We start from the raw sequence: 19,291 nt of genomic DNA on the forward strand, positions 1-19,291 counted from the left end.
GTTTCTTCTTTTGTGCGTGCATAGATTTTTTTTATTCTTGTATGTTTAATTAAAGTAGTTGCGTTAGACCGTGGAACGTTTCGCAACGTTATCTTCGATAACTATTATACTCAAAATTGGCTAACTGTCATTAATTGTATTTTGTACTTTGTGATGTCCCGATTTCTACAATTTGCTATTAATATTTGCAAATTTGCAGCCAAACAAAATTTAAATGTAGAACGCGGAAATTATTCTCGAGTATTTGGTTGATTTTAGTGACGAAGAAAATGATTTCGCGAAACAAATCTTTTTATACGCTAGAATGAAAAGGATTTTTGGAAAGATTCGGGGTGGCTCTCATTGACCGCTATGCTAAGAAAGTTTGCCATTTGCCAGCGTTTTAACAATATTTGTTTTTTTTTCGGAAACGCCGCTTTCGAATCCGTCTTACGTTGTTTCCGAAGATTAAAACAGCTGTAGATGCGAAAAATAGTTTTTTATTCACGCCGATACTTGCGTCCTACGACGTGATAACCAAGGCGAAGCGTTTCGTCTTCCGGGGCCGACCAATTATGTTCGAAACACTCATTATTTTCATAATATTGTTACGAACATTTACTATCGAGCACAACAAAACAAACAACAGTTTGACATTATTCATCAAATAGCAACGATGCGGTACGTTGCTATCGCGTTGCCAAATTTAATAACTCGCTACTACCCGAGGTGGGATTGCTATTTCCCAAACCAACATAGCAACGCCCGGTGCGGTTGCCGCGTTATGGTGGGAGTTGCCAAACTAGCTTTAGAAACTTCAATTTAGCCACTGGTGGGCTTGCTCTAAATATGACATTCGGAATGAAAGGTAAAGCCGGTAAAGCTGCAGATGTGCACGCGTAAATTAGGGAGCTCAAAATTTGTTCAGTTCTTAAATATTGTATATTTCTTCCTTGAAAAGTTGAATCTTATTCATAAAGTATTAGTTGAAATCAAGGCTAAGCAATGGCAACAAAAAATACCGATCTGTTCTCCAAGATCTTTTTTTTTTTGTTTGGGAGGGTATGTGAAGGACGTCGCCTAGGGGCTAGACACCTTTATTTTCATGAGAAATATTTCGATAGTATTACACCAGAGACAGACATTCGTTGTTTTGCTTTCGTCTCGATTAGACGCAAATTGTTCAGCTCTGCTTAATTCGCAAAATAACAATACACGAGTCGCACGGGTGTTTTTTTTTTGTCGGTTAGTTCTTGTGCAGTGCGATAACAATAGGCTGCAGTATATCGGCAGAAACATCTTCTGCACACTGGTAGGGGCAGGCTACCCCGCCAGTGATCCGATACGCAGCTGATATATCAGCAAGAATAATTCCCCCGCACCGCTGTTACCCCGCTAGCAGCACGGACCACCATACGATCGAGCGAGTGGAAATCAACAACAAGTAGCATCTACAAGACCACGGCCACTGTGTTACAACACGAAGCTGGATCGTCATTGTTTGTTCTGCGGAGACACACTTCCAGATTGATCCTACTAGCAGCCGAGAGGTCGTGACTTAGACGTTCGGTGAAGTATTCACTTTAGAATTATTATCATTATTAATATTATTACTATCAATATTATTATTATTATTATTGTTATTATTATTATTATTATTATTATTATTATTATTATTATTATTATTATTATTATTATTATTATTATTATTATTATTATTATTATTATTATTATTATTATTATTATTATTATTATTATTATTACTATTATTATTATTATTATTATTATTATTATTATTATTATTAGTATTAGTATTATTACTATTGTTATTATTATTAGTATTACTGTCTTTTTTTTATTTGATCCATTGTAGTTTGAAATATTGTTTTTAAAATTTAATTCCAACTATTTGATCCCCCCCACACATTCGAATATTTATCGTTTGTGTGCGGTAGAGCGTAACGCTCCCGCAAAACGGACGACATGCAGGTGCAACTTTTCCTGGATGTGGAAACAAATGGGGAAGAAATTGAAATTTCCCTCAGCAGTTCTCCCTTACCTTCCCCTGTACCATCCCCGCTACCTAGCCCTGCACCAAAGGTACCGGAAATACGGGTAAAAGCTTACCCAGATGCCGCTAGCGGTCCCTACGTTGTTTACTTCCGGCCCATAAGAAAACCTTTGAATATAATTCAAATAGGCAAAGACCTGGCAAAACAGTTTCCAGCCGTAACCGAGATTACGAAGGTGAGGCCGAACAAACTGCGAGTTGTCGTGAGTAGCTTGAAGCAAGCAAACGAAATTGCTAGCTACGAGCTCTTCACAAGGGAGTACCGCGTGTAGATCCCTGCCAAGGACGTGGAGATCGACGGTGTGGTTACCGAAGGAAGCCTCACGGTCGATGACGGGGGTTGGCGATGCGTCACGGGGTTGGCTGTGTGACGTCACACCCCGCGAAGATTACCCAATGTTCCGTCACGATGCATCAGAATTCAGGCTAAAAACCATAGTTTGCTGCCGAGCTTACTCAATACTGTAGGGAATCAAAACCATTTTAACATAAACTAGAGCATTAGCTTGCAGAAGAGCTTACTTAACTCGCAAAAAACCAAGTTACAATAACATAGCATTCTAGAGCATCCTTATTATGAATTGTTGGCTGAACAGAACGACATCAAGGCATTTTTGTATTATAAACTCAACCGGACAGAACAAAACATCCTCATTATGAGTCGTTGAAAATCAATAACCACGCGTCCTAGTTATAAAGCGTCGAACGATCGGTGGCTTACGAAATGTAAATAACCTAACGAGCATGCCACACAATATTTACCTTTTCAATTTAACTATAAGCGAAACAGAAGCCGGAGGCACAACCTCACTCACAGCGCCACTCACGGTCGCTCACGGTTGCGCGCGGTTCTGAGTAAATGCGCGCGGTTCAGAGTAAATACGCGCTCTCGCATGCGCCCTAATGTTCTCAGCAAATAGTCGAATATATGTACTAAAATTCAACTCGAAAACGAAACAGAGTAATAAATACTATAGGTTAGAATAGAACCGCTAGATAGGCGATAACTCAGGTCGGAGGAGAAGAGTCTCACCGCTCTGAGTTACACAGGTTAATATTTAGGCAAAATTGTAACTTAATAAAATCAATCATCTTTATCTATCATCCAAAAGAGGTGATTCCGCGAATGGAATGTTCGCGTACAGGACTTCGTGTGTTTCATTTCTAAGTGATCACAGGTCCTGGTAGAGCTCTAGCTAGCGCTACAGCTGTTTCAAGAACCCCCTGATTCAAAATGTAAAGATACTGGATGTCAAGCAATTGCATTCAGTATCCATCGAAGAAGGGAAGAAGAAATTCCTCCCTTCGGATTCCTTCCGGGTGACATTCGCCGGATCCGCACTGCCGAGCTACATAGCTTTGGACAGGGTTCGTCTGCCTGTACGCCTGTTTGTACCGCGGGTCATGCATTGCCAAAATTGCAAGCAGTTAGGCCATACAGCCACCTACTGCTGCAACAAGGCACGCTGCAGCAAGTGCGGAGGCAATCATGCTGAGACCGCTTGCAGTGAGGATACTTAAAAATGCCTTTACTGCGAGGGAAATCGGCATGACCTTTCGGCGTGTCCCACGTACAAACAGCGCGAGGAAAAAATTAAGCGTTCCCTTAAGAAACGATCAAAGCGCTCTTTTGCATAAATGCTTAAGAGGGCTGAGCCACCCTCGACAGGAAACATCTTTTCCTTTTTGCCAACCGATGAGGGTACATCTGACGATCCCGTCGAAGGGTGTTCTTATGCCTTGCCAGAGGGATCTAGGAAGAGGAGAATGCTCAACTCTCCTAATCTTTCTCGCAAAGGTCGTAAGATAACCCCTAGCGGAATGACCAATAAGACAACACAAAAAGGAAGCGGTGAAGAAGAACCGAAGCAAGTACCCCCCGGTTTTAATTTCAAATCAAACCAGGAGTACTCACCGCTTCCTGGGGCATCAAAAACCCCTTGTGCACCCATTTCTCGATCAGAAGACATAAAAGAAACAGGGTTAATAAAATTCTCTGATATTGTGGACTGGATATTTAAAACATTCAACATACCAGATCCCCTTCAAAACATTCTTCTTGCCCTTCTCCCTACAGTGAAAACCTTTTTGAAGCAACTCACAGCAACTTGGCCCCTCATTTCAGCTATCGTATCTTTCGATGACTAATACGTCGAAAGAGGTTAGGAATTTTGTCACTGTGTTACAGTGGAACTGCAGAAGTATCATCCCCAAATTTGATTTATTTTCACATTTGATAAACACATACAATTGTGATGCGTTCGCGCTCTGTGAAACTTTTCTCAATTCAAATGATCAACTTAATTTCCACGAATTTAACATCATTCGTCGAGATCGAGACTCACACGGTGGAGGGGTACTTTTAGGGATCAAAAAGTGCTATTCTTTTTTCAGAATCGACCTCCCCTTGATCTCGAATATTGAAGTTGTTGCTATTCAAACAAATATGAATGGAAAAGACCTATGCCTTGTTTCGTTATAGATTCCTCCATCCGCGAGGATTGAACAGAAGCAACTCCTTGATATAGCAGAATTGCTTCCCGCACCTTTTATGATTTTGGGAGATTTTAACTCTCACTGTTCGCTATGGAGGTCGCTGTACGACGACAACCGATCTTCTTTAATTTGTAACTTGATCGACGACTTCAATATGACACTTTTGAATACTGGGGAAGCGACACGTGTACCTAATCCTCCAGCACGTGAAAGCGTGCTTGACCTATCCCTCTGCTCGACATCACTAGCGTTAGATTGCCAGTGGAAAGTAATCAACGATCCCCACGGTAGTGATCATCTTCCAATCGTTATATCAATTGCTAATGGTTCAACTCCCCCGAACCCAATCAATATTTCCTACGACCTTACACGTAATATTGATTGGAAGCGTTATGAGTCTATTATAGCGGAATCTATCGAGACTCACGAGGAACTTCCTCCGGAGGAAAAATACGCGTTCTTAGCTGGCTTGATAATCGACGCCGCGACTCAAGCTCAGACGAAACCGATACCCGGGGTAACGATTAGACAGCGCCCTCCCAACAAATGGTGGGACAAAGAGTGCTCTTAGTTGTACGCGCAAAGGTCCGCGGCGTATAAGGACTACCGGGAGTACGGCACTGTCAACCCACTTCGAAAGTACGAGGCACTGGGTAGGCAGACGAAGAGCTTAGTAAAGGCGAAAAAACTCGGGTACTGGCGGCGGTTCGTAAACGCGTTGTCGAGGGAAACAGCGATGAGCACTCTTTGGGATACCGCCAGGCGCATGCGGAACCGTGACGTTTCGAATGAGAGTGAGGAGTATTCAGATCGCTGGATACTCGATTTTGCCAAAAAGGTCTGTCCGGACTCTGTACCGGAACAGAAAACCTTTCGCGACGCGTTTTTAGTAACTACGGAAGAGCCTCCATTTTCGATGTTGGAATTTTCAATGGCTCTCCTGTCGTGCAACAATAAGGCTCCAGGGTTAGATAGAATAAAATTCAACCTGTTGAAGAATCTACCCGACTCTGCAAAAAGACGCTTGTTGAATTTGTTCAACAAGTTTCTTGAGCTGAATAGTGTTCCGCATGACTGGAGGGATGTAAAAGTCATTGCTATTCGGAAACCCGGGAAACCTGCCCCTGATCACAATTCATATAGGCCGATTGCGATGCTCTCTTGCCTCCGGAAATTAATGGAGAAAATGATCCTCTTACGGTTAGACAAATGGGTCGAAACAAACGGTTTACTTTCAGATACTCAATTTGGCTTTCGCCGGGGCAAAGGGACGAACGATTGCCTAGCGTTGCTTTCTACTGAAATTCAACTCGCATTTGCTCGAAAAGAGCAAATGGCTTCTGCGTTCTTGGATATTAAGGGGGCTTTTGACTCTGTCTCTGTAGAAGTTTTAAGCGCGAAACTTCATTCGCAGGGACTTTCACCAAATTTGAATAGCTTTTTGCTCAATTTGCTGTCAGAAAAGCATATGTATTTCTCACATGGCGATTCGACAACTTCCCGAATTAGTTACATGGGCCTTCCCCAGGGCTTATGTTTAAGTCCTCTCTTATATAATTTTTACGTCAATGACATCGATGATTGTCTTGCAAATTCATGCACGCTAAGGCAACTTGCAGACGATAGCGTTGTATCCATTACTGGTAGCGAGGCTAGCGATCTGCAAGGACCATTGCAAGATACCTTAGACAATTTGTCTGAATGGGCTCTTAAGCTGGGTATCGAATTCTCTCCGGAGAAAACTGAGTTGGTCGTTTTTTTTTAGGAAGCATAACCCAGCTTAGCTGCAGCTCCTACTAACGGGTAAAACGATCTCTCAGGTTTTAGTCGCTAAATATCTCGGGGTCTGGTTCGACTCTAAATGCACCTGGGCTTGTCATATTAGGTATCTGACACGAAAATGCCAACAAAGGAATAATTTTCTTCGTACGATTACCGGAACCTGGTGGGGTGCCCACCCAGGAGACCTTCTAAGGTTATGCCAAACAATGATATTGTCAGTTCTTGAGTACGGCTGTTTCTGCTTTCGCTCCGCCGCGAACACGCACATTATAAAATTAGAGAGAATACAATATCGTTGTTTGCGTATTGCCTTGGGTTGCATGCAGTCGACCCATACGATGAGTCTTGAAGTGTTAGCGGGTATTCTTCCGTTGAAACATCGTTTTTGGAATCTCTCTTTCCGGTTGCTAATTCGATGCACAGTTATGAACCCATTAGTAATTGAAAATTTCGAGAGGTTGGTCGACCTTCAATCTCAATCCAGATTTATGACTTTATATTTTGACTATATGGCTCAAGATATTAATCCTTCTTCATACGATTCCTCCAATGTCGCACTTTTAGATACTTCCAATAATGCTATATTCTTCGACACCACCATGAAACAAGACATTTCTTGTATCCCGGATCAATTGCGACCCCAAGAGATCCCTAAGATTTTTTCCAATAAGTTTAAACATGTTAGTTATGATAAAAGGTTTTACACTGACGGATCTAATCTAGATGAGTCCACTGGCTTCGGTGTTTATCATGAAAATTTTACCGCCTCTTACAAACTCGATGCTCCTGCTTCCGTGTACGTCGCAGAACTTGCTGCTATTCAGTACTCTCTTGGGATCATCGAAACTCTGCCCATAGACCACTTCTTCATCTTCACAGATAGTCTCAGTGCCATTGAGGCTCTGCGATCAATGAAGCCTGTGAAGCACACCCCGTATTTCCTGGGGAAAATACGGCGGTTTTTAAGTACTTTAACAGATAAAAATTACCGGGTTATCTTAGCGTGGGTCCCTTCTCATTGCTCGATTCCGGGTAATGAAAAAGCTGACTCTTTAGCTAAGGTGGGTGCTATTGATGGCGATATTTATGAAAGACCATTTGCTTATGATGAATTTTATAGCATTTTGCGTCAGAGAACACTCAACAGTTGGCAATCATCATGGAACTAAGATGAACTGGGATGGTGGCTACATTCCATTTTTCCTAAGGTATCGACGAAAGCATGGTTCAAGGGGTTGGATGTCGGTCGGGACTTTATTCGCGTGATGTCCAGACTTATATCCAATCACTACACGTTAAACACGCATCTCTTTCGTATAGGGCTTGTAGACAGTAATCACTGCGTTTGTGGCGATGGCTACCATGACATCGAGCATGTTGTTTGGTCGTGTACCGAATACTGTGGTGTTAGGTCCGAGCTTATAGATTCCCTTCGGGCCCGAGGAAAACAACCGAACGTACCCGTTAGAGACATTCTGGGAAGCGGTGATCCTCAGTACATGACACAGCTATACTGCTTTCTGAAAAACGCTGACATTAAAATTTAAAATTTTCTTTGTCTATTTGTCAGATTAAGGATACAAATATACTATGCTGAAGACACGGAAACGAAGAGCCCGCATCTGTTCTTACACAAATATTTTGAACCCACAACAAACAAGAATACAATTGCCCTACCAGTTGAAAAACAAAGTTCCAAAATAGTTTTAAGTCAAAATTGTATCTCCCCTCCTCTCACCTTAAATCCCCACTAGCTCGTAGTCGGCCGCGAGAATAAAAAAGGCCTCCCTCTTTTCCCTGCTAACGTAGAATTAATACGAATTGTACTTGGCTCAGTAAAACAGAAAATGTATCGTGCCGTGTCAAATAAACTAATTTTAAACCAAACCACCAGAGACAGACGTTCCAGTAAGAACAAAATTGATCGAAAAATCCGTGTAAAATTTCAGAGAGAATTGCGTTATAAATCACTTGTATACTAGCGCCGCCTGGTGACCTTATCGGTACAATACATTTTCTTTCGCTGGTGTATGAGGCTGGCGTCACTGGTAGCGCTATCTGGTTACGAATTGCTACTACAGAAATCTTTGCACAAGTTTGGAACTCAGCTTGGACGTCTGTCTGCGGTGTTACCTTTCTTGTACGTTTGGCACGGATTTTGACTTGTTCGTTCGGCTCACAACATTGTCTCCGCATATCTCTCCCTCTGAGTATTGCTAATACCGAGTAACAGTCAATAACAGTGAACTCATGTACTCTCAAATTCATTTGTGCTCGCTGTCAGCTGTCAGCTTAGGTGTATGAAAAGTGGCGTTGACAGCTATCTCGTTTAAGCAGTGGTGGGCACCGCTAACCAAAAACCGAAAAATTTAGCTCGCTAAACGCTAAACCCACATTAGCGGAACTTTCGCTAATCGCTAACTTTTTAATATGTAAATAGTCATATCGCTATATTTATTGCTCGTGTTTTGTAAGATTTGGACCACTTTGATCTGTTTTGGTTAAACAAACGAAAACAATTACTTTTTAAAGCTATTTACAGTAAGAGGTTCACGAAACGGTATTCATATTTGATTTCGTAAAAACAAGAATAACAAAAGTTATTTAGCTTGCATTGAAAATAGATACTGTTAGGAATGTTTTCATCAAAATTCAATTATTATCTGAATCGAAAAAGTAAAACCAAAGTTGTCATAATTTCAAGCGCATTGCAATTTACCAAAGTTCTTGGTGTGTCGAAAATTTAATCTAGACCTTGTGCTTGTTCTTCAAAATGCTCCTGTGGCTTGTACGATAACTGGAACTCCATTCTAGGATAAAAAAAATGACATAAGTAACTTTCGCAGTAAAGTATGTTCATCTTTCGAAGCAAATTACGTACGCTATCAGCAATTCACAGTTTTTCTAAAATATTTCTATTGTCGCTTCTCTACAAACTTTAGCGAATTAGCGATTAGCGTTTCGAAGGCCAAAATTTTAGCGACGCTAACAGTTTCGCTGACCAGCTCAACAATTAACGAAATCGCTAAATCGCTAACTGAATTTTAGCGTTGCTAATTAGCGAATTAGCGGAATGGTGAGCACCACTGCGTTTGAGCATACGTTGAGATGGTGGGACATCTTACTTACTTTACTTTGTTGGCTAACGGACCGTTCACGGGTCTAGAGCCGAACGAATTAGAGATGTCCAGCTTCTTCTGTCCTGGGTGCATCTTCTTCCACCGCGCACATCCACCGCGTGCGAGGCCTACCACGGAATCGACGGCCTCTTCCTGGTTCTCTACTGAAGATAGTTTTGGCAGCTCTCCTGTCAGGCATTCTGGCTACATATCTAGCCCACTGAAGCCTGCCCCGCTGTATTACATTCACTTTATCAGCATGTTTGTACACCTGGCACAACTCATGGTTCATGCGTCTGCGCCACACTCCATCTTCTAGTTTACCGCCAAGTATAGATTGCTGAACTTTACGCTCAAAAACTCCGAGCTATCCGCACGCACGATTTCGATCCCTCCAGCGTCATACGACTCACCTTAGTTGATGGCGGGACATCATGGGGGTGAAATATGGCGGGATATCATAGAGGTGATTTTGCATGATCGTTTCCCGTTTTTCGAGTAGCTTTACTTCGAGCTGTTGTAATAATTGTCCAAAAGCATCTGGCAAGTGTAGTAATCAGAGATGCTAGATGTTTTTGAAAAATGTCTGCAACTGCTCGAAAAACCGGAAAAATTTGCTCGAAATCTGAAAAAATTCTATCCGTGATCCGAAAAAATTTCGCTCGCGCAGGCAAAAGTCTGTAAATATCTGCGCACAATTTAACAAAATCTGCGCAAATATAAGGAGACTCTGACAAAAATCTACAGAAACCCTGGAAAAACTGCAAATATCTGCAAATCAATAAATATCTGCCGCGGACTCCAAAAATCTGCGTTTTGCAGACAAATCTGCACATTTGGTATCCCTGGTATCGACTTTTGGGCTAATATATATTCTGCTCTCAGAAACCAAACAATGATGACAATCGAACTTCTTCACTTAGAACTGAAGAACAAAATGAAAAGGTAAACTGAATTGATTAACAGCCTGGCAAAATTTAGTGTTTTTCATTGTATCTGGCCATCCGAAACTCGGCCTTTTGATTTTCGGGTATTCATTTCGAGCCAAATTTCTTATTCGCCAGACTATTAAGCTTAGTGATTAAACCACAGAGAACAGACAAACAAGCGACGAACAAACAGTATGAATGCCGTTCGCTCTACGGCGACGGTAGCGACATCACAGTTTACTTTACCATTCAGTATGACAAGGGGTTTATTTCGGAGGGTATATTTTTGCGCACAATTTTCTTACACACTTTTTATCCTTTCCTTGTTAGGCTATGGCTGTCAAATCTCATATATTTACTGCGTAGCCAACATCTCAACGTTCCGCGGTCCCCCTGACAGATATGAAGAAAGTCCAGCAAAAATTCCATTTAACTTGAAATGGATGCGGGAAGAACTCTTCATTCTCACATTAATGCATCCTTAACAGTGCGCTACTATTTAAGTTGTTATGGTGACTGTGTACAGCGCGGCTATTTTACGCACTCACCCGTTTTCACACCGGTCGTTGCTATCGTCTCTGTTTGACGTTTCATCCAGCATAAACCTTTAGCAGCGCTGTTACCGGGCTGTCAAATTTGAGAGCATGATGCTTCCCGGAGGCCCGGCTACTATTTCTCTAGCGCGTTTAGCAGCGACCGGTACGGTATGAAGTGATGATAGAGCGCTATTGTCGCTGCAGCACTACTCTGCAATTCGCTGGTGAGTCCAGCGACGCGAAGATTTCCAGCGATGTCATTTTGTATGATTATTTCTCGCACAGTACAATGCAGTTTTAATGTTCTTTGATTAAATAGTTTTGCGACTAGAACACATTCAAAACTATTAGAAAATATTACAGTGGCACATTTCGGGACATTTTATGTTGAATCAATTGTTGTTGTTGTTGAATTCGCTGGAAATCCTTGTCAGACGAGCGACTCGTCGCTTCCGATTTTTCTCTGCATGCACAATATCAAACAGGTTATCCAGCTTTTCACGCGCCATAATGGCTGACGCTATAATGGAAAATTCGTAATATGTTACCTACCCTTTTGACAACTCTGCTTGCGTCAGTTTGACTCTTCATGTATTTCGCACGAAAAACAATAAATCTGGCAACATGAACGTTGCCAAAACTGCAGAAATCACAAATCTGACGTAAGCAGAGAGGTTCACAAATTACGAACGCGCATTATAGCACCCGCCATTATGGTGCGTAAAAAGCTGGATAGAAGCGCACTGTTAAGAATGCCCTTAGAAAGGGATAGCATGATGTCATCCCCTTGGATTAAAGTTCTGCGAGGCCCCCACTTTACGGACGCCTTTGACTGTAGTATTTTTTTATTTGAACGCTATCTGTCAAATCGAAGACTCGAATTAGAAACAGGGATACCAAATGTGCAGATTTGTCTGCAAAACGCAGATTTTTGAAGTCCGTGTGCAGATATTCATTGATTTGCAGATATTTGCTGTTTTTCCACGGTTTCTGCAGATTATTGTCAGAGTCTTCTTATATTTGCGAAGATTTTTTTTAAATTGTGTGCAGATTTTTACATACTTTTGCCTGCGCGAGTAAAATTTTTTCGGATCACGGATAGAATTTTTTCAGATTTCGAGCAAAATTTTCCGGTTTTTCGAGCAGTTGCAGACATTTTTCAAAAACATCTGGCATCTCTGATTAGAAATCAGCTATCAGCATCCTAGGCAAAACAGAACAGATGCATGTTACTAACCAAAGAGATTGAAAGTTTTTTTCCTTTGCTTTGATATCAATGTACATTCAAACCAGTTTTCTAAACTAAAAATCACTCCGTACATTACCGTTCCACGCTTTTTTGTGCTGCACTAAAGTACGTATTATAACTATTTAGTTTTTAGAGTTAGTTATGGTAACAAGGGTGATTTGATTATTGATTTCAGAAAAGCAAAAAGTGCGTAGGAGAGCATTATAAACAAAGACCAGACGTCTGGTCGCCTTCTAATATTGATTAATCCGTTAACCTTAGAACATTCAGGACAAATAATCGACGTAGATTTTTTAGCAAAATGGTCAAGCTGTACGCTATGAGTGTTTTCTACAAAGCACCAAGTGAGGCTCGTCTGCTAAAATCAGCTTACGATTTGCAGAGTTTTTCCTTTTTCCAACGAGGATCGGTTCAGGAATTCATAAGGTAAGTGCTCTCAAATTCTAAATAAAATTTCAATTTCAAAAGTGAATTTTTTTAGCTTTGCCAGCAAAACACTCGTCGAACGCACACAGGCGGCTACACGTCAGTCAGTGAAACAGGATGTGTACATGTGTCACGTATACGTCCGAGCGGATAATTTGGGCGCGGTGCTGATATCTGATCACGAGTACCCGCATCGTGTGGCGCACACTTTACTTACTAAAGTGCTTGACGATTTTAGTGCAAAAATTAGCAAGGAACAGTGGCCTTCCGCTAGTGAATCCTCAATCGATTTTTCTACGCTGCCAGCTTTACTGACAAAATACCAAGATCCGCGCGAAGCCGATTCTCTAACTAAAATGCAAGAGGATTTGGACGAGACGAAAATAATTCTTCGCAACACGATAGAGGCCGTTCTGGAGCGCGGTGAAAAACTGGATGATTTGGTCTACAAATCCGAATCGCTTTCAATACAAAGCAAAGCATTCTACAAAACGGCTAAAAAGACAAACTCATGCTGCAACTTCGGTTAGATTCAGTCAAACCCAACCACGGAGAGCAAATTTCAACCCACCAGCGTGCTAACGGCTGAACTGTTTTCGTTGCTCGGCGATATTCTGATGCCCGCTGTTCCGGCTATAGCTTGTATTAAATACGTCTAGCAAGTTTTATTTTACTAAACACCATCGTATTATGCTGTACGTTGAGTTCCGTGTTGTCTACATTTTATGAAAACTGGTAGAAGAAAAATAGAAAAAAAAGAAAGCTTAGCAACTAAATAACCACATACTGACCTAACCACTATTAGAAAAAATCGACCTCAAACATTCTATATGTAATGTAATTGATGATATTTTAACTACCTATTATACTTTTTTCCAATAAGGCTGAACGCGCAATTTTATGTTTTGACTGATCACTTCTAGTCGAATTTATGAAAAAAAAACAGTATATTAGGCTCAAACATGTATTCTACTTTGTTGGGCATGTTGTCATGACGGGCCACTATTCCAAGCACCTTCATTTATATAGATAATCTACGCTGTGACAATAACGGACTAATTTCAAAATACTATTCATAGTGTTTGCTTGTTTGCACCTGATTACCACAGGATCCTTTTTTTTTCATAAATTTAACGAAATTCGAATGTGTCGACCAGAGTAATCAGTTTTATTAATCTATTTATTTTGTGTTTGCGTCAGCCTTATCGCCTTGGTACTACCCGTTATCTTATTCGTCGACAAATAAGATGAGTGAAAAATTAAACATTACCCAAATATAATGAAAAAACTTATTTTTTGGTGTTAACCGTTAAATCTGTGCGACAAATAAAAGCATCATACAAGATAATACAAAAGTTACCTTTCTTTTTTCGACTCTAAGCAAAGTCATGCTATTTTTAATTTTTGTTTAAGGAGTAAATGTAGTAATGAAGATAGAAAATTAAACTAACTGAAAATATGATTGTAGAAACTACGAAAAATATAGTTCCCACCTGCTGAACTATATTTTTCGTAGTTTCTTCAATCATATTTTCAGTTAATTTCATTTTCTATCTTCATTACACAAATTTAATTTTCTATCTTCATTAAACAAAAAAGATAACACAGAAGTTTCAATTGCGATTCTTAGGAACGTTTGGTAAACCAACTTTTTTTTGTTATTCTAACTACTAATTGTTTAGCTTTGTTGCTAGTTGTTTGGTTTCTTTCAGATCAATACAACGTCTCTTCTATTTTACGCATGATAGGAAAAAGCTTTTTACTTATAAACAGTTTGCTACCTTAGTATCGACTTAAAATAGGCGATTATTTTTGCTACACACAGTTTTTTTCTCTTTTCTTTTATGACAACTATTATAACTCACAATTTAAAACAAAACCTTACCAATATTATACGGCTTGCAGAAGAAAGCGCCTAACTTCGCTCTAACAAATAGTTGTTTACATCAAAATTAAAATCTATTGAAACCTAAATTGGCGCAATCATCAACAGTCGAATTTTATGCCTAGATGAGATTGATTTTTACTCTTTACTCGACATTGCATATACTTAATAAAAGTAATGCGGCTATATACCGCATTGCAAAATTTTTTTAAAACAAAAAACTATATAAAAATTACAAAATAAAGCGCACGAACTTCCGGCTGGATTCAGATGTTTGTACAATCCGTGCTTTACAGCATTTATTCTGGTTTTTCTTTTCTTACTTCCGGTTGCTGCTTACGCACTGCAGCAGCGGCAACCGGAGTTCGCGGATCTCATGGTGTCCCGCCGGAGCTAATTGCGATGGTCTTCCGGGTGCCAGTTGGAGTGAGGTGACCGAGTTTGCGCACGGTCAACGCCGTTGTCGTACTGGTCGGTGTGACAGGCGTCGCAGACGCCGCGACTGTCGTTGTCGGTGTAGACGGTGAGCTTTCCGTAGAAACGTCTGATTTGATCGGCAGTACCATCACCTTGTCCCGGTGATATTTGCTCTTATGCGTAGACAAAGACCACTTGGTTTTGAAGACGGCGTTGCACATGACACAGCTGTAGGATACTTTGTTGTCACCGTGTTTGGCCAACTTGTGTCGTTTCATTGCGTTCATTGAGCAAAATTGCCGGTGGCACTCACTGCACGTGTGTAACTGCTTAGATCGAAGCGAATCGGAATCTGCAAAAGAAAAAAACGAAATCAAATAAGTTTCGGTGACGAAATCAAAGGTAAGCTACTTAAAACTTTAAAAGCTGAATTGAAACTGATATTTGTGAACAGAAGAAATGAAAATTTTTATTTTTTTATTAAATGATTACCAACTATGATAATATTTTAAAAATGGAAAAGGCACAACAGATCATCGAATCAAATCACTTAAATTCTGCACTTATATCAAAAACCGAAGAAAGGGTGTTTCCCTCTACACCTCTTGGCTACGACTATGCTTATAAAAATATGAGAGGATTTCATATCAGCTGTGCAATCATCAAATTTGAATTGTGTAACAGATATGCTTATAAATATATCACATTCAACTCTCGCAACTCTTCGCAAGATAATTAAAATTAGTCCATCTTTGTCCATAGCAGTGGCTTCGAATAAAGCTTTTGCCTGGTCACAAGAAGCCAAGCAAAGCAAAACGTTTGGTGCTACATCCCGATTCGGAACTCGACCTTCTGTTCACTTATACACAAACTGTTTCAGTGTACAGGAGAATCGGGTTTAGCGCTACGATACTACTGACACTAACGGTCTCTCCCGAGCCGGGACTCGAAACTGTAACCGGCCTGTTAGGCCAGCATCGTGCCTCGAGATCAGCTGGATGGGTTGGGAGGATCGCAAGTATGCAAGATCGAAATTAGGAAAACTGTAACAAACGCATTATTTAAAACTAGACAGTATAGTCATTCAGCAACTCATATAGTTGGGAAGGGTTAAAGGGTAGGCAAATTTGACCTGATTAGGCGAGTGGAAATTCTGTCACGTTCCTTTTTCGTTTTGTCGTGAAGATTCGCAAATCTTCTATTTCATTCTTTGTACTGTACGTAGGCAAAGTACGTAAGATTCCACTCAGTAAATTTTGTGTATAAACTTTTGATCTGATACCAAATAAATCATACCACTAGCAAATTTCAACTCCCGCACAGTACTCATCTTATCCGTACGTTGATACCGGAGTTCACCCCTAACGAGTTTAAGCCTCTCGAATGAGAAAAGGCCCTTTTCATGCCGGTTAAGTAGAGGTGGGAAAAATGGTTCACTATAGTGAGCGGATCAGAGCGGTTTCGCTCACTAAGATGAACTAGTTCTTTTTAACAGCTCACTCGCTCTTTTCGTTCCTACATAATTTTTGGTTTTTATCAGTGTAGCTATTATCCGACACCGCAAGCGAAAGCCAGGTGAAAGCCTTACACCCGATTAGCCAAGCGCAAGGTCGCGCGCAAAACTACAATAGAACTCCCAGAAACAAGCTGCCACCAAACGTCTGCCCTGATATGCATAACCTGCATTTCTCATCACCCAGCCACCAGCTTGTCGCAAGAGCATGCAAAAAAAAAACAACTTGCAACAGTCCATACACAGGTACACGGGTTGGCTAACGCCGAGTACGCACACGAATGTGGAACGAAAAGAACGAAAGAACTGATTCACTGACCTTCTGGCAATCCAAAAGACTCAGTTCTTTGAAAGAGCGAAATCTTTCGCTCTCAAAAGAACTGGTTCTTCCGATGGCTCTTTTGTTCAGCTCGCAGGCAATCCGCTCGCGATCAGAAGATTTCGATCTTTTAAAGAACTGATTTTCTGATCAGTTCACGAGCGGATTGTCTGCATTGATTCAAAAGATCAGTGAACCAGTTCTTTCGCTCTTTTTGTTCCACTTTTCGTGTGTGTCCCGGCGTGCGCCAGCCCGTACGCTGTGTGTGAACTGTGGTAAGAAGATTTCATTTTTTATTCCCGCGGCTGGTGGATGGTTATGCAGGCAGCCGGCGGCAGCTATTTTCTGGGAGTTCTATTGCAGTGTTGCACGCCGCTTTGCGCTTGGGGTGTAAAACATTCATATGACTGTCGCTTGCGGTGTCTGATCAACATAATCAGCTTCAGCTTTTTGCTTGAAGGAAGGGGTGAGTCACCGCTCTTTAAAAAAGAGCGATAGATCACTCACTCACTTTGAAGAACCAGCTCTTTAGATCAGTTCGTGAGCGGATTGCCCACCTCTACGGTTAAGGTGATCCGAGGTATTCATCCTCATTACAGACGAGAAGTGTGTTAGAAAATATGTACACCATATGCCGTCATCATTCATGCGCCCCTCGTATTGCGTGGCTCACTCCGGTCTACCTCGACAGAAAACCAACACTGTTTGTTTCAAAAATTGGCTGATGCAATCCTTTAACACATTTTGTCATTCTTCATTACATGTGCAATTAAACTACATCGAACTAACACGTTGCTCACGATAAATCGCGTCGCGAGTGCGCATAGACCGCGGATTATGAAGAAATCCGGTCGGAAATCGGATTGAGTGTTATTTTTTGGACAAAAAAAAGTTAAAGGGTATGTGCTTGAGTGCACAAACGTAGGCTTGACGTGGGACTATGGTGGGTGTAAAGATTTAATTCTGCCATAGCCATAGTATATAAAACACACCAAACGTACAAATACCATACAAAACAATCTATGAACACTTCACAAAAGCATACAAACTAATAGGAAGAATAATAAACTTGTTGCCTATAAAAGTATTCTCTGCCGGTACCCGGAGAACTGTCCCATAATGAAAAACAACATGTTGAGAAAACGGCGATTTGATATTATCGGTGAATTTTCTGATTTTCAGCTATTTTAAGCAATTTCATCCAAAACCAATTACCAGAACAGTTTCATGGCACCATAAGTTTAACATTGAGAACAAAAAACCATGGATGGAATTGGTTTTACGTTACATAATTCGAGAGAAAAAACAATATGGGACAAAATATGCGGGTACATTTCAAAAGTACTCGCATATTTTGTCGCATCACATATAAATTCAACCAGCAACCAGCAGTATCACTGGCAACGTAGATTGTACTACAGAAAAACAACATTATTATAGTTAATTGAATGACATACTTTTATATGCTTAATGTTATCCGATATACACTAATCTGGCAAAATTATATGTTCGCAGTTTGTACCACTATGCAGTGGGACTGTAATGCGGGTACTTTCGATATGGGACAAACACAACTTGGTATTTTTTCCATACAAAAGTATCAATTTCAGATTTTTTTTCGGAAAATATGATAACAGTTAAGTCGATTCCCGATGATAACTCAAAAGTGACAAAAATCATTATGGGACAGTTATGCGGGTACCGGCAGTTCTGTCATAAATAAATTTACCTCGGATTAATGCTTTTTTGCACACACATGTTATACACATATACACGTTATACACACACACGCTATATACACACACACTACTCACAAGCACACGCTCCTCAGACACACCCACCGTACTTACACACACACACACACACACACAGACACACACAGGCACAGACACAAACACAGTCACACACACATACATACACACAAATACATACACACACACAGACACACATACATACATATACACACACATACAGACACACACGCTAACGCTACTCTCACACACACAGACACAGACATAGAGACAAACACAGACACACACATATACACACATACACACATACAGACACACACGCACACGCTTCTCACACGCACGCACGCACACGCTTCTCACACACACACACGCACGCTTCTCACACACACGCACGCACACGCTTCTCATACACACACACGTACACGCTTCTCTCTCTCACACACACACACATACACACAAGCTACTCAGACACACACACAAACTACTCACACACACAAAATACACACACGCACACGCTACTCACACACACACATACACACGCACACACGACACATTATACCTACACAAAATACTATCGGCAGCATCCAAACGGCTTCCAAGTCTTCCAATGGTCCCTTTCATCGGCTTCCAATGGTCCCCAGTGCCGATCACGTTTAGTTTCGGGCTGTATTGCAGCAACGATATCTGAATTAGATTACCACTGGTGGGGCCCAACTCAGATCGAAGGGAAGCCGAACTGTTCGCTTTGACGGTCGACCAGGGAATGAGCTTCTCTGAACACGGAATGTCCTTTTATAGCGTCACTCAGTGTGGGGAACT

General features: G+C 41.0%; 2 protein-coding genes across 2 annotated transcripts in view; one reads left to right on the top strand and one right to left on the bottom strand.

Moving 5' to 3' along the window:
• Window positions 1-12,089: 12,089 nt before the first annotated feature.
• Window positions 12,090-13,946, top strand: LOC129725433 (synaptobrevin homolog YKT6). Its single transcript, XM_055681283.1, has 3 exons — window positions 12,090-12,266; window positions 12,337-12,587; window positions 12,643-13,946. The coding sequence occupies exons 2-3, from the start codon at window positions 12,463-12,465 to the stop codon at window positions 13,115-13,117; spliced, it is 600 nt and encodes a 199-aa protein (XP_055537258.1). The 5' UTR covers window positions 12,090-12,266; window positions 12,337-12,462; the 3' UTR covers window positions 13,118-13,946.
• Window positions 13,947-14,333: 387 nt separating this feature from the next.
• Window positions 14,334-19,291, bottom strand: part of LOC129725351 (longitudinals lacking protein, isoforms H/M/V) — a 32,232-nt gene continuing 27,274 nt past the window's right edge. Inside the window, exon 6 of the mRNA XM_055681050.1 lies at window positions 14,334-15,241. Coding sequence (XP_055537025.1) covers window positions 14,847-15,241 — 395 coding nt within the window. The 3' untranslated portion in view covers window positions 14,334-14,846. The remainder of the gene's footprint in view (window positions 15,242-19,291) is intronic.

Source organism: Wyeomyia smithii, chromosome 1, assembly GCF_029784165.1.
Source record: "Wyeomyia smithii strain HCP4-BCI-WySm-NY-G18 chromosome 1, ASM2978416v1, whole genome shotgun sequence".
Taxonomy (NCBI): Eukaryota; Metazoa; Arthropoda; class Insecta; order Diptera; family Culicidae; genus Wyeomyia; species Wyeomyia smithii.